This window comes from Epargyreus clarus, unplaced genomic scaffold (genome assembly GCF_041222505.1).
Source record: "Epargyreus clarus isolate Ecla_fem2 unplaced genomic scaffold, WU_Ecla_fem_2.2 ptg000006l, whole genome shotgun sequence".
NCBI lineage: Eukaryota > Metazoa > Arthropoda > Insecta > Lepidoptera > Hesperiidae > Epargyreus > Epargyreus clarus.
In genome coordinates this window covers 9331074-9344915 of record NW_027332214.1, presented here as the reverse complement: position 1 = coordinate 9344915, position 13842 = coordinate 9331074, and the positions used below count along the sequence as shown (strand labels likewise).

The 13842-nt window shown below is 35.8% G+C and overlaps 1 protein-coding gene across 1 annotated transcript in view; it reads left to right on the top strand.

The window, feature by feature from the left end:
• Positions 1-13842, top strand: part of amon (prohormone processing protease amontillado) — a 110000-nt gene that overhangs the window by 66123 nt on the left and 30035 nt on the right. Inside the window, exons 5-6 of the mRNA XM_073074001.1 lie at positions 1643-1719; positions 6218-6306. Coding sequence (XP_072930102.1) covers positions 1643-1719; positions 6218-6306 — 166 coding nt within the window. The remainder of the gene's footprint in view (positions 1-1642; positions 1720-6217; positions 6307-13842) is intronic.

The following is a 13842-nucleotide window of genomic DNA, read 5'->3' as shown; positions in this document are numbered from 1 at the left end:
TTTATAAATTTCATTAATTAGTTTTGTTTACAAATTATTGCGTTCTTATGTATTTAGAAGTATTTGACTTTCCAATTACGTGTTGTACGTTCACACAAAGTTAGTTCACATTTTAATGACATTAGGATGGCGTGTGTCAAAATCGGCCTTGTGACGACTATAGAAGTAAGAATTATTGTTCTGGGGATCCTAGTTTCATAAATCAGTTACCTTTATATACACATTACTGAGTTAAATACATATTGCAAATAATCTACTGCTCGTTTTAACTTTAGAGGAAAAAAACATATATAACGTATTTGCCTGAATGTTTTTTTAGTTATTAAATTTCGTATTAGCTAGCATAGCCGTTTATTATTAGGTCAGTATTGACGATGACGAAGTTTTTATACATAAGGCATGCGCGCCGAAATCTAGCAAATTGTTTTGTAATAATCGACAGATATTTAAAATGTTTTTACCTAAACAGATAGCTGTTCATAGTTTGTATCATGTGAGACAATAGAATATTGCGTGGTATATAAACTTGTTACTTCATCTAGTTTACCCAATATCGTTATTGTTGAGCAAGGTCAGGTAAAGTTTCGTTATTAGTGAGATTTATGATGTTGAGGGCCTATTTTAACAGTGATAGGTAATCGTATCTACGTTAAATTTGATAGATTTTGGATAAGCGAAGCTACTTTTAAACGGTTTTATTAATGCATAAAATAGTTTATATTTTTCACTGCACTATCCATTATTGTCGCACTCTTAGGTATGACGCTATAGGTGTGTCAGAAATAAAAGTCTCACACTCTTTTTAGAACTTTTGTGGAAAACTCAGTCAAACTGTAATTTTGCTTTCACCACTAGAGATGCTTCTTAGGCATTCAAATTTAGATTCTAGTGGAAACTCAAACTGTACTCTATCATCTAATATATATATAACAAAGTTAGAGTTGCGTAAGAACTTCTATTAAAGGTAAATTATGTGTGACAACAGTGCTGCCGCATAATACGCTGCTGATAAACTATGGTAGTTAATATATGTTAACAATATTCACAATATTGCAATGTAAGAAGTGATATTATCTTGAATTATTACGGCTCCAGCACACATTTAATTTTAACATCGGCGATACTCATTTTGCAGATTGCATCGATACTACATTATGTTTTTGAGACTTGCTTGTTTCAGAAAATCCGCTATATTGTCGATCGCGGATGCCAAAAGTAGTGTGGCGACCTCCCGCTACTCGTCAAGAAATGGCGCCACGAGTATTCTGAATCACGCTATCGAAGGTTTCTAAACATCTTGCATATATACAAGCTCCGAACTGAGACTGTCGGAGCACAGCCGCTCCCCGGGCATGATCACCTAGCCCGGCGTGAGATCTCCCTTTACCAAAGTAGCATATAACCTTAATAGATTATGTACCTTTTTCTGGCTGTATAAAGGAATACCTTTAAAGAATTATAGCTATATATTGGTTACCGTCACATATTCGCATAACACTTGAAAAGCGCCAATAATTCGCTTTAGCTAGCGGACTACCCAGCCAGAATCCATATCCGAAATCGTTAGACGAGCCCCATGTCATTTATCATCATTACTCTCATCATAATTAAATAAATATGTTTGATTGTATTTTTGTTGCAGAATGCAGAGGCATCGTACGACTTCAGCAGTAACGACCCGTTTCCGTACCCAAGATACACAGATGACTGGTTTAACAGGTAATTTTTTATTTTCACATTTGACAACTCGCATTCCGAAATGTACACTATATTGATCTTATGCAGAGAGTTCCGGGTTCGATCTCTAGCCTGTCAGATATTTAATAATAATGAAGATGAATTTCAGTACTATTCTGGGTATTTGTGTATTCGTCTTCGTGTGCGTCCGCGTTACTCATGAAACATGAAATCCTAGTGTGTGTCTATGCATAGAAAAGGGTATTTACTACCATATGATAAAAATATCATCTTGTTGATTAACATCATCATGATGATCAAATTATCATCCTTATGATAAATATATTATCATCAACACGAGTTTTTTGACTGTCTACTCATATCGTTCTCTTCTTAAAGTGAGAAGTCCACCAAGCCGAGTTCACACGTCTTCCTTGACTTTCACTTTTACTTGAAATTCAAATACAGATGAAGTTAAAAGTTAATGACGTAAGTCGCATTTACAGGCGATCTGTGCACAGAAGTGGAAAAAGAGTGGGTTCATACTAATATTTATCTAATACAGATAAATATATATTTATACTTCAGAGGCCTTCAGTAGAAATTCAATTTCGGCGGATCGGCAACTTTAGATGGATTTGAAAACAAACGGAGTGAAATTAATGCGGGGTTGAGTGGAACGCTTGAATAGAATTCTTTCATTTACTGGAAACTTTCTTCAATAGGACTCCCCGCTTCAAAACATTTAAAAGTATGCAAATTAGTTTCTGGAATCGAAATGAGATACGACGCTCAATTAAATAAGTATTACACTGAAATAAAGTCTAAGATAAATAATTGAGATTATCTCATAATTGTGGTAAATGGAAGCTTAAGCAGATTTCAGTCTCTAAGTCATATAAGGATTTTCTGTGTGGTGTCTTGGATACACACAAATCTAAATACAGAAATATTTAGAGCCATAAATTCATTTCATTCGGCAGCCTGGTCCTCATCAAAATACACAAATCTTTGCGTAGAAAACCATTAGTAGAGTCCGTGTAGCACTTTTTTATAAAATCAAAATGGTAATCACCTGATGGTAACTGGCTACTGCCGCCCATGGACATCTCTAATAAATTCTAGATAAGATTCCCTCCTGAGGTTGACCACAGATGCGTCGCAACATCTGAGAACTAAGTTGAAATCCCTACCACAACTTTCAAACGAGAACACAGCAGCAGTTTATCCTATACATCAATCATTGTTCAACCTTAACTAAATGGTTATGAGTTATTACCGTCCATATAAATGACCTTAAATAATATAATTTGCGATTGAATTACGATGGCATTATCGCCATATTCTATGAAGTTTCTGTATTCGGATTTGACGGTATAAAGCATATAAGAAGAACAACATAGAAGATATCGCGTGTTCCAAATTAGTCTTTAGCATCAGTCGCTCTTAATTAGAATTCCAATCATATTTCGCATCGATTTTATACATGTTGTAGTAAGTTGTAATTAGGTTGATTGGAGTAAGTGTGGACGGCGGTATGTGTGGTCGCATAACGTCGTAAACACTACATGGTGTGGGAGGAGCGAAAACTGCTCCCCCAGGGTAGAGCCCGTTGGGCATCGCGCTTGGAGGGCTCCGGTTGTGTTCCGTTGGAGATCCCGGAGTTCTCCAACAAGCGTTGAGGACGGCCACCGGGGGGGTTTTAGTGCGGTAAAAATCCCACATAACCCGGCGTCGCTCCCACGTCGTCGGGTACCTTTTGAAGGTTTCCCCCTCGAGGAAAAAAAAAAAGGTTGATTGGAGTATGACTGAGCACAAATTTAAGACGTTCGTTCGAAAGTTTTGCGAAAATTCACTTAATATTTACTAAACCCAGTTCTTAATGTGCCTCCTTATCTAGAAACTTATTAAAACTTGCCGATAACTTTCCCGTCTTAAATTAACTTCACAGACTATTAATTATGTGTTCGCAGTTCATTATGAACATTGGTATTTTGCGTAATACTCATGTTTCGTAGAATCATTTTTATGGTGGTACTTTAGCACAGTTTCGATTTTTGTAAGCACCTATATATTACTTTTTGTATAATATAGGAGTAGCAGACGAGCATGCAGCCCACCTGATGGTAAGTGGCTCCTGCCGCCCATGGACATATGTAATGAACCCCAGATAGGATTACATATTCTTACTTAAGGTCGGCCACAGATGCGCCGCTACCCTGAGGACTAAGCTGGAACGCCTCGGCAAAGTATGTCTCTTACTAGACTCTTCAAACCAGAACACAGCAGCACTTTACGCTGTTATGAGGCAGAAATTGGTGTGGTGGTGGTGTCGCAAGAGTCGAACCACAAAGGATTCTACCACCTTCAACCTTTAGTATCTAGTTTTGGGGTATTTGCACTTCGTATGAAATTGTACCACGCATTAAGAGTCCTGATCACATAGTTTCAATATTTAACAAGATTAGATATGGATGAGACACAAATCGATGAACTTTTTTTCTACGTATGCTAACAGATACTTCTATAATCTTTAGTAGAAAGAATGCGTAGAATTGTTTATTATACAAGCGTAAACAAAATTATCTTAAGGTTATATTACCAAGTGATTCTTATGTTACGCAAAGAGGCTTTTCGCGTAAACCGGATATTACCAGATATAACTGTTATTCAGAGTAGGTACGTCATATAATAAAATTATAATTTTTAGCAATAGCTATGAAATGTGCCATTTTTAGATGTTTATATTTTTATGTAAAAGCGCCGAGAAGATTACGATTTTTATATAATATGGAAGTAAACAACAAACAAGAAGTTAACAAACAATTCATTTCTAATCAACCCCAAATAACATTAGAATCCTACCTGGGGTCGACCGCTGATGCTACCCCTGAGGACTAAGTTGGAACACCTCAGATAAGTATGTCTCCCTTAAACAACCTTCAAACCGACACACAGAAACGTTGAACACTGCTCAGCTGTTATTAGAACTCCAACACCTAGCACCTTCTAATATTGAACCTTCTCATTCTTCACCTTCGAAACATTTTTTTTTTTTTTTTTTTATAATATAAGAGTAGCAGACGAGCATGCAGTCCACCTGATGGTAAGTGGCTACTGCCGCCCATGGACATCTGTAATCAACCCCAGATAGGATTAGATATTCCTACCTGAGGTCGGCCACAGATGCGCCGCTACCCCTGAGGACTAAGCTGGAACGCCTCGGAAAAGTCTGTCTCCCTTACCACACCCTTCAAACCGGAACACAGCAGCGCTTAACACTGCTGTTATTAGGTTGAAATAGGTGTGGCGGTGGTGCCGCCGGAGTCGAACCACAAAGGGTTCTACCACCTTCAAACATTGGAAAAATGTATCGATTTTCATGTTATGCAAAGGTGTTTCGCGCGTTTGTTGCCGGATAAGGCAAATCAATTAGAGTAATTACCCCCACAAAGATTCATTTACTTCGTGGGTGAAAGTAATTCGATTTCACTCCAATATCCTTCGTTTCGCGCCGACAGGCTGTCTTCAATAACAGACTGAAATTAACTTTTAATTAATTTGCCACCCGGTAAATAATGAAATTATGGTACATCGCTTTATATTTATTTAGCGCTAGAACATTTATATTCTCTGTCTAGGGAAAGGCTTTTCTTTATTCCATTTTAATGTTGATAGACGTAACATATGTATAATTAAAGGTTACGGTCTAAGGGCTCATTTTGAAGGTGGTAGAACCCTTTGTGGTTCGACTCCGGCGGCACCACCGCCACACCTATTTCTACCTCATAACAGCAGTGATAGGCGCTGCTGTGTTCCGGTTTGTAGAGTGTGGTAAGGGAGACAGACTTTTCTGAGGCGTTCCAACTTATTCCTCAGGGGTAGCGGGCAGTGGCGTATCTGTGACCGACTTCAGATAGGAATATTTAATCCTATCTGGGGTTGACTACACATGTGCATGGGCGGCAGTAGCCACTTACCATCAGCTGAATTGCATGCTGGACTGCTACTCCTATATTATAATATATATATATATATATATATATATATATATATATATATATATATATATATATATATATAAAAATACCAACCTGGTGTAGGTAAATACCAAGTCGAGCGCCTGAGTAGAAAGTAGAAAATCGGCGGTCTACCGTTGACTTTCGGTAATCGACTCTCCGGTGTAAATGAGTCTTAAGTTAACATCTATTTGTATTTATCAGTAAAATAAAATTATTAATTAATAAAACCGTTTTCAAATACAAGGATCATTTTATTTTCTCTGTGTTAATAAATGTAAGAAAATAATTTATTGAGCAATTAAGTTTGCACAAACATATTAGTCAGAATTATTAAGACGTTGTTTCAAGTACCTATAGCAATAATTATTAGTGAATATTATACAGTTACTAGAGTTTATGGATTAAAGACTTATCATATCTGTCATTTCAGACATGTTGACGAAAAAGTACAAACTTTGCAACAAAAACACTTAAGACGTATTAATTAGTAGTTAATCAATTTTCTTTGTTTCTTGTAGCCACGGTACAAGATGTGCAGGTGAGGTGGCCGCGGCGAGGGACAACGGAGTCTGCGGTGTTGGTGTCGCTTACCACTCAAAAGTTGCTGGTGAGTTGCATTTCTAACTAATATACTAATAAGTAACTTCTATTAATATGCTAGTAAGTAATTTCTAACTAATAACTGTTTGAAGCTCTATCGGATCTCTTAAGTCACATAACACTAGTGAATGTGGTCTTGTCTGTCTTAAAGTACAAGGGACTTTACATTACTATCTACCTACTCAAAGGTAATAATATAGTTAATAGTACAGATTGAAAGTTATTATTTAATCAAATTATAATACTACACATTTGCATCTGTTTTTAATAAAATCAATCGATACAAAGTTTTGCCTATCAAAGACCGAAAATTGACTGCCTATTAGAAATTGACAAATTTCCATCTTTACGCTAAAATTGAATACGCTAAAATTGTTATTAATAAACAACAACAGGTATATAGAACGATTGTATGCTAGTTTTTTTTTAGTTAAAAATATCTTTGATTTATTGTAGTTTAAAAGTATTTATACCCGAACTAAAACATTGGGAACGTTATGTACCTACGGCTAATTAGACGTATACTGAGCCTAATAGTTTAGACTTCTGAGTACTTAAGAACTAATTCAATGTGTACTTTAAAACACTTTATCACTTTGGCAGCACCCACACCAGATATCTTACAGCTGTGCTAAATGAAATAGATCTTATAGATCCAGAACTTTCCAAAGACAACATAGAGCGAAAACTCATTAAAACACCCAAAAACTATTTCGTAACACACTACCAACTGCTGTACTGAAACTAGATACCAAAACTACTAGTTGAACAAATTAGAACAATTGGCCAAGTGCAAGTCGTATTCGCACATGGATGATTTCGAACCACCAATTATTTTTATTTTTTTTTATTTTAAATGTTTCTTTTCTTAGTAGCCTTAGAAGTAAATTTATTGTCAAAATTTGAACTAAATGTAGGCAGCTCAAATTCAATGGACGGTTCAATGTATAATGTTTCTTGTATAGCGACCTTTAGATATTTATTTTGATAACTTTTTTTATTTTAAGCATTTGTTGTTGTAGCGACCACCATTATACAATTTTTCAAACTGGAGTGAAAATTTCATGTGTCTATCTATAACGGTTCTAGAGATAGAGGCCTCTGACAGACGGTCAGACAGACAGTCAGACAGCGCAGGCTTAATAATACATAATTTAACATTTTCCAGAATTTCTGTACGCAGCCAGAAACTTTGTGTTGCTTTTAAGTTGGGCTATTTACTAGGCAAAGGTTATCAAAATTTCTGTTAACAAAATTTATAATGTATTAATAATGTAATTCAAATTTAAGCGATTATTACAAACTTGATATGTTTGTAGCGTTTATTGAAATTACTAAGAATAGTAATGTTTATTATAAAGTATAGTTTATATTAAACAACGCCATAAAATAAAGAAACTTTGAGAACTCCTTTATAGAACTGTCAGTGATGTGTTTTCCTTTGCCGATAATTAATTGTATATGTGTTTTTAATAATTTAAAATATAATAAATGAAAAATCCATTATACAAATAATTAAACAAAGCAAATTCGGAAAATAAGTAACCATTTACGAAAACAAATATGAATAGTCAAAATTCCCTATCATCATCGTCAACCCATGACTGTCCCACTGCTGGGCACGGGTCTCCCCTCAGAATGAGAAGGATTAGGCCATAGTCTACCGCGTTGGCCAAATGCGTGTTGGTAGACTTGACATGCCTTTGAGATATTTTTTTATAAATCTCTCAGGTATGCAGGTTTCCTCACGATGTTTTCCTTCACCGTTTAGCGAGTGATAATTTATTTCTAATACGCACATAAATCTTAAAATCCGAGGTGCGTGCCTGGAATTTGAACCTCGGACCCCTCGATCGAGAGGCCGCGTTTCTTAACCACTAGGCTATCACTACTTTTTTTAAATTCCCTATAGATGTATAATAATATGATATAATTAATAATGATCACGACGTCTCTAGGTAAAATAAAGTTAAAATTTTGCGAGAAATATTTTTGTCTTAAAATTCTTACCGAACATCAATTAGAGAAAATTTGATTAGGGACGGGACTTCCAAGAAAGGTTTTAGGTTCGTTAAGGGATTCGATTACACGGTCTTACGTTTCAATGAGTTTTTTGATTACAGGCAGTCACTTTTTCGGAAAGTTTCAAGGCGTTGAAAGGTTGTTCATTCGATTTATTTTAATTAAGATATTGTTCTTGTTGTTATATAAAACGAGCAACAGGGTGACTTTGATGACTCGAGATTTTTTTTTATTACACGGGACTCCTAAATACTACTTTGCATAAAAGCCCCATTTAAATATATTTTCTCGTTTCCAAAATTACCAAGTGCAGACCGCTGAAAGTGCAAGCTATAAGAACAAATATTAATAATAAAAACATCTTGAATATACATGGGGTCACCATATAAGAAACCGCTATTTTTTGACGTTTTTTGCTGTATCTACTGAACCGTAATAGATAGACAATACAAGTTTTCATATTCACTTCTATGATAACAAATATAAACATAAAAAGCAAAGGAACATTTTGTGGCACGGAACTATCCGGGCGTGGCCATTTTTTTCGGAAAAAAGAAACAAAATTTCAAGTTCAAACTTTTTATCAAATTCCATAAAAATGCCAGCGTTTATTTATCTTAAAGAACTCATGACATTACGACCTCATAAATCCTCTGCAAGTTTAACAAGGTTCAAAGGATATAAAGATGTGCGCTAGCGTTATCAAATGGGGCGTAACAGCGCAGATATTGGATATCACGGTTTATACGATAAAATGGAGTTGAAAGAATAAATGTTGAATCTTTAATACTGAACTGAGCTATTCATGTAAGAACTGAATTTCAATATATATCTTCGACTTGCGAAATAAGTCTGTGAGTGAAATTCAAGTATAATAATTTGTTACTAATTTCTAAGTATTTGAATGTTTTCAGCAGAAGCTTAGAATTACTTCGCTACGCTATAAGTATACTCATAGTTAAAACCATAGACTTAGAATTGTTTCGCTACGCTAGTTAAGACTGTAGGAGGTTTAGTTAAGACTGTCAAAGCATTCGTAAATAATTTAATTTTGTAAGATTCATTGTTACATAGCAATGTTGTTTAAAATTCATCTTCTTATTCTGGGATTCAAACTCAGGCGCTCAGAAGTGATTATCGAAAGTATAATATGTATTATTATCGAAAGTATAATAGGTAATCATAAATTTTAAAGGAAATGAAAACATGACGAGGAAGCCTGTACATCTGAGTATTGTAGAAAGGTCTCAAAGTCTAAACTTTCTATTAAGTTCGCACTTGGCAAGCTATGTCTCAAAATTTTCTTATTGAGAAGAAACCCGTACTCAGCATTGGAACACTTTATTTCAAAGGAAATCTACTAAGTACAGATCAGCCGTGAGCCGTGTAATCCTAGGATTTACGCATCCACTACGTAAGCTTAAGGGTTGACGCATTTTCATCATTGAAGTTAATGTTCTCCTCTTTAATCCACTTACTAGAAAGACATATAATCATGAAAGCAGTGATAGACTAGTGGTTAAGAAACTCGGCCTCTCGATCGAGGGGTCCGAGGTTCAAATCCCAGGCACGCACCTGTGATTTTTCAAAGTTATGTGCGTATTAGAAATTAATTATCACTTGCTAAACGGTGAAGGAAAACATCGTGAGGAAATGTGTGTGTATATTTCGAATAAATGCTTGTTCTTTTACGTTTCAATTTTCCTATAAATAATCGTTTGTTTAATAAAGTGATTCAAATATATTGAATTTATCGATATTCAATAAATCCATGATTAGGTATAGTTTGTGATCTGTTTGTATATGTATCTTTTGAATAATTTTTTGTTCTGTTATATTTCAATTTTCTTATAACATAACCGTTTGTTTAAAAAATCAATAAAGTATAATAACTTTTGAACAACATATCTTATTTAAATGTGAATGGAATATTTTTGTGGGATTCTATTTATATCGCGAAACATTAATGAAATGAGAGATGCCAAAAATATATAAAGTTTTGATATCATAGTGACGTAAAACGAAGATAATTTTGTACGCCTCAATGGTCGAGATAACACGATATGACACTGATAAGGATTCATTCATTAAGACTGGCAATGGAAATCGAACCATGAAGATCGATTTGACCTCCAGACAGGATATTAATAAAATATCTGGGTATTTTCCGCAGATAAGTAATAGCGCCTTAATTCCTGCCGCCCCTTTTCATCATCGGACATCTAAACGAACCGCGGGATACCATCAATATTTGGTTGATTTCTCTTGTGCGGACTAAGCGTTTTAGCAACTCATTCCTGCTGCGAACCGCCAAAGAATGGAACACACTCCCGCCTTCGTTGTTTCCCGATACATACGACCTGGGATTGTTCAAGTCAAGGGTGAATAGGCTACTTCTAGGCAAGCGTGTTTTACCCAAGGCTGCATCTCACTTAACATCAGGTAACGTTGCAGCCACACGCAAGCCTATAGTAAGATAAAAAAGCACTTTACGACGCTTTCGAGAGTTACAGCCCCACTGAAAAAAACCTGTATCGTATATATAAGACAGATATCTAATAACATCATTTAAATATTTGTTGATGTACTCGTATGACGGTATGCGACGACACATACCGCCGTCCTTCACGAGGTTGCTTACTGAATGGTTCGAGCTCCCACTCTTGCCGCCCGCACCCCGGAAGCCTCCTTTTAGTCGCCTCTTACAACAGGCAGGGGTTACCGTACTCTATTCTAGTCCCAGGGTAGTCCTGGGACAGTCCCCGTCGCCTCCTAATATCATTATTAATGGTTGACCTCAAAGTCTACATCTGATGTTTCTAACATTACCCAATATACAAATAAATTCAAAAATCTTATGCTTTTACGTATATATTACAAAAAATAAGAAGTGCCATTAATATTGAAATTGATTCATTTACCGATTCGTTTTTAAACATACGTCCTAAACGAGAACAGTACCCAGCAGTAGAAAAATAATGGGTTGATAACACGAATATAGAAATCATAGACGAACATTCATATTTATATTTATCCTGGCTGGTTGACTCAGATCCAAGTTTCCTAAGCATATCAGCTGTCGTAAACCTTTTAAGATTCGCCCCACGCAATAATAACAAAAAGCATATCATTGTACCCAGTAGCGATTTCAGTGACCTTATGACTTTCAATGGTACTCCACGAAATATCACAAAGAAACACGATATTGGGCAAATAAACTTGAACTTAAGATTATTAGGAACGTGACAATAGAAAGATTCGAGACTTTGACTTCCAAATCCTAATTATAAGTATTTTTTTCCAATGAATAATAAATATTTTTTATCTATTAATTAAATTAACTAAAGTTGGTAACATTACGTACAACAACTTGTTTTTTCTTTTTAATTTATTCTGTTATATTCTAGTTAGTAAGGGTAGAACCCTTCGTGGTTCGACTCCGGCGGCTCCACCGCTACACCCATTTCAGCTTAATAACAGTAGTGTTAAGCGCTGTGTTCTGGTTTGAAGGATGTGGCAAGGGAGACATACTTTTCCGAGGTGTTCTAGCTTAGCCCTCAGGGATAGCGGCGCGTCAGTGACCGAAAGTAGGAATCTAATCTTAACTGAGGTTCATTATGAATGTCCATTGGCGACAGTAGTCACTTACCATTAAGAAATCACTGTACGATTGTATCTGTGATCAAATTTATGGAAAGCTCGAAACTTCGATCCAATTAAGTGCAGGTTACGGTTCTCGTTAAATAATCTGTGTTAAATAAAATAAATCTAGTTAAAAAAAGACTAAAAAACACGCTTTTATGATAAAATCAACTAAAAAGCTTTCGGTATTTTATGTCATTCTTTCATACATGCAGGGTAAGATAAGAATGTATGTTGATCTCTTTCTACTGAAAAACGGAGTTACTCACTGACAAATATACGTGTAAATACGGAGTGTTCTTTCATTTTCAAGTAGTTACCATCGCTCTACGTATTTTGTGATGCAGAAGATACGGTATAATAATTAATAATCTTTAAATGTATTCTGTGGTGTAGAAATTTTGAAAATTTTCTGTGGAAAGCTTTATAATGTAATATGAAATTTTCAAATAAAAGGTTATTTTAATATTATATCTTACCTATGTCGAAAAGCTCAAATGTCTTTTAATTTACTAGAATATCTACCGTTCATTGACATCTATAACCAAACATTGCACCTTCAGGAGTAATAAGTTTGAACGCCTCGTAATATAAAATACACTCCATTCAAGGTACAAATACCTTAAAGGTGCTACAAAGGTTAACCTTTGACCTTTTTCATGAAATATTTCTCAAAGCACGCGTGCTTCAACACCGAAATACGTGCGATGTTCCCGCGGGAATCCGTCTGGATTGTCGAGATAGCTCGTATAAGTCGAATATTTTCAGAAATATTTCACATTTCACATTCGCAAGATACAAAGCGAAGGTCCATGACAGATGGAAAGGCAAGAGCTATTAATCACAATCCGACATAGACATTCAGTACCTATTCACATGTACCATACGTCTCAACCCATTACTGTCCCACTGCTGGGTATGGGTCTCTCAGAGTAAGAGGGATTTAGGCCATAGCCACCGCGCTGGCCAAGTGTGAATTGGTGGAATTCACATACTATTCAGAACTTTTTTGAACTTACAGGCATGCAGTTTTCCGCACGATGTTTTCTTTTGCCTTATAAACAAGTGATAATTAATTTGTAACATGCACATGGCTTTGAAAGGTGTACAGTGCCTGAGAGTTGAACCTAAGACCTCCTCATGGTTGGCTTCTCACACACAGTGTCATTTATAATTGCGTTACTGTTACGATCTGGTGGATATCATCCACACCCTAGATTTGTACGGCAAAATGTGGCCTCTGGGTATAAGACTATTTTAGCAAAAAGCCCGCCCACGCAGTTATGGTTGTGGTATATGTGAATAGACACTAAAGGCCAAATGTCGCTATTATGGGCTCGTCAATTATGTTGTCAATCAAACTAATGGGTATTTGCGGATGGGGCGTCATTGTTTCAGGATCTCAGTTATTTATATGTTACGTGAAATACGAAGAAAATAGACTCTTAATAGGTATCATTGTTCATGCGATTCTATGAAATATTTATTTAAAAGATTGGCATTAATAAATAATTTAGTTGTCCTACTGTTCGGTACGAGTTTCTCATTACTATTGGGGGAGGCATGGAGGATTCTGACGCATTATGTAATTGTTAAAACCCTTTGGCAACGGGAGATCTTCCACTAGGCTAGGTGATAATGCCCGGGGAGCGGCCGTGCTCCTAAAGTCTCAATTCGAAGCAAAGTACAAAACCGCTCCTGCTATTTACCTACTGATAGTCACCCATCCCACAACAAGTACACCTTACGTTCATTAACTTTGTAGTTGAGTTAAGATTTCTACAAGCACAAGAGCTATGTTCGTCAAAGGCTAAAACTAAACTCATTTGTTAAAATGTTTTAAAGAAGAAAGTTATAACTTATAGAGTGTTTTAAGATG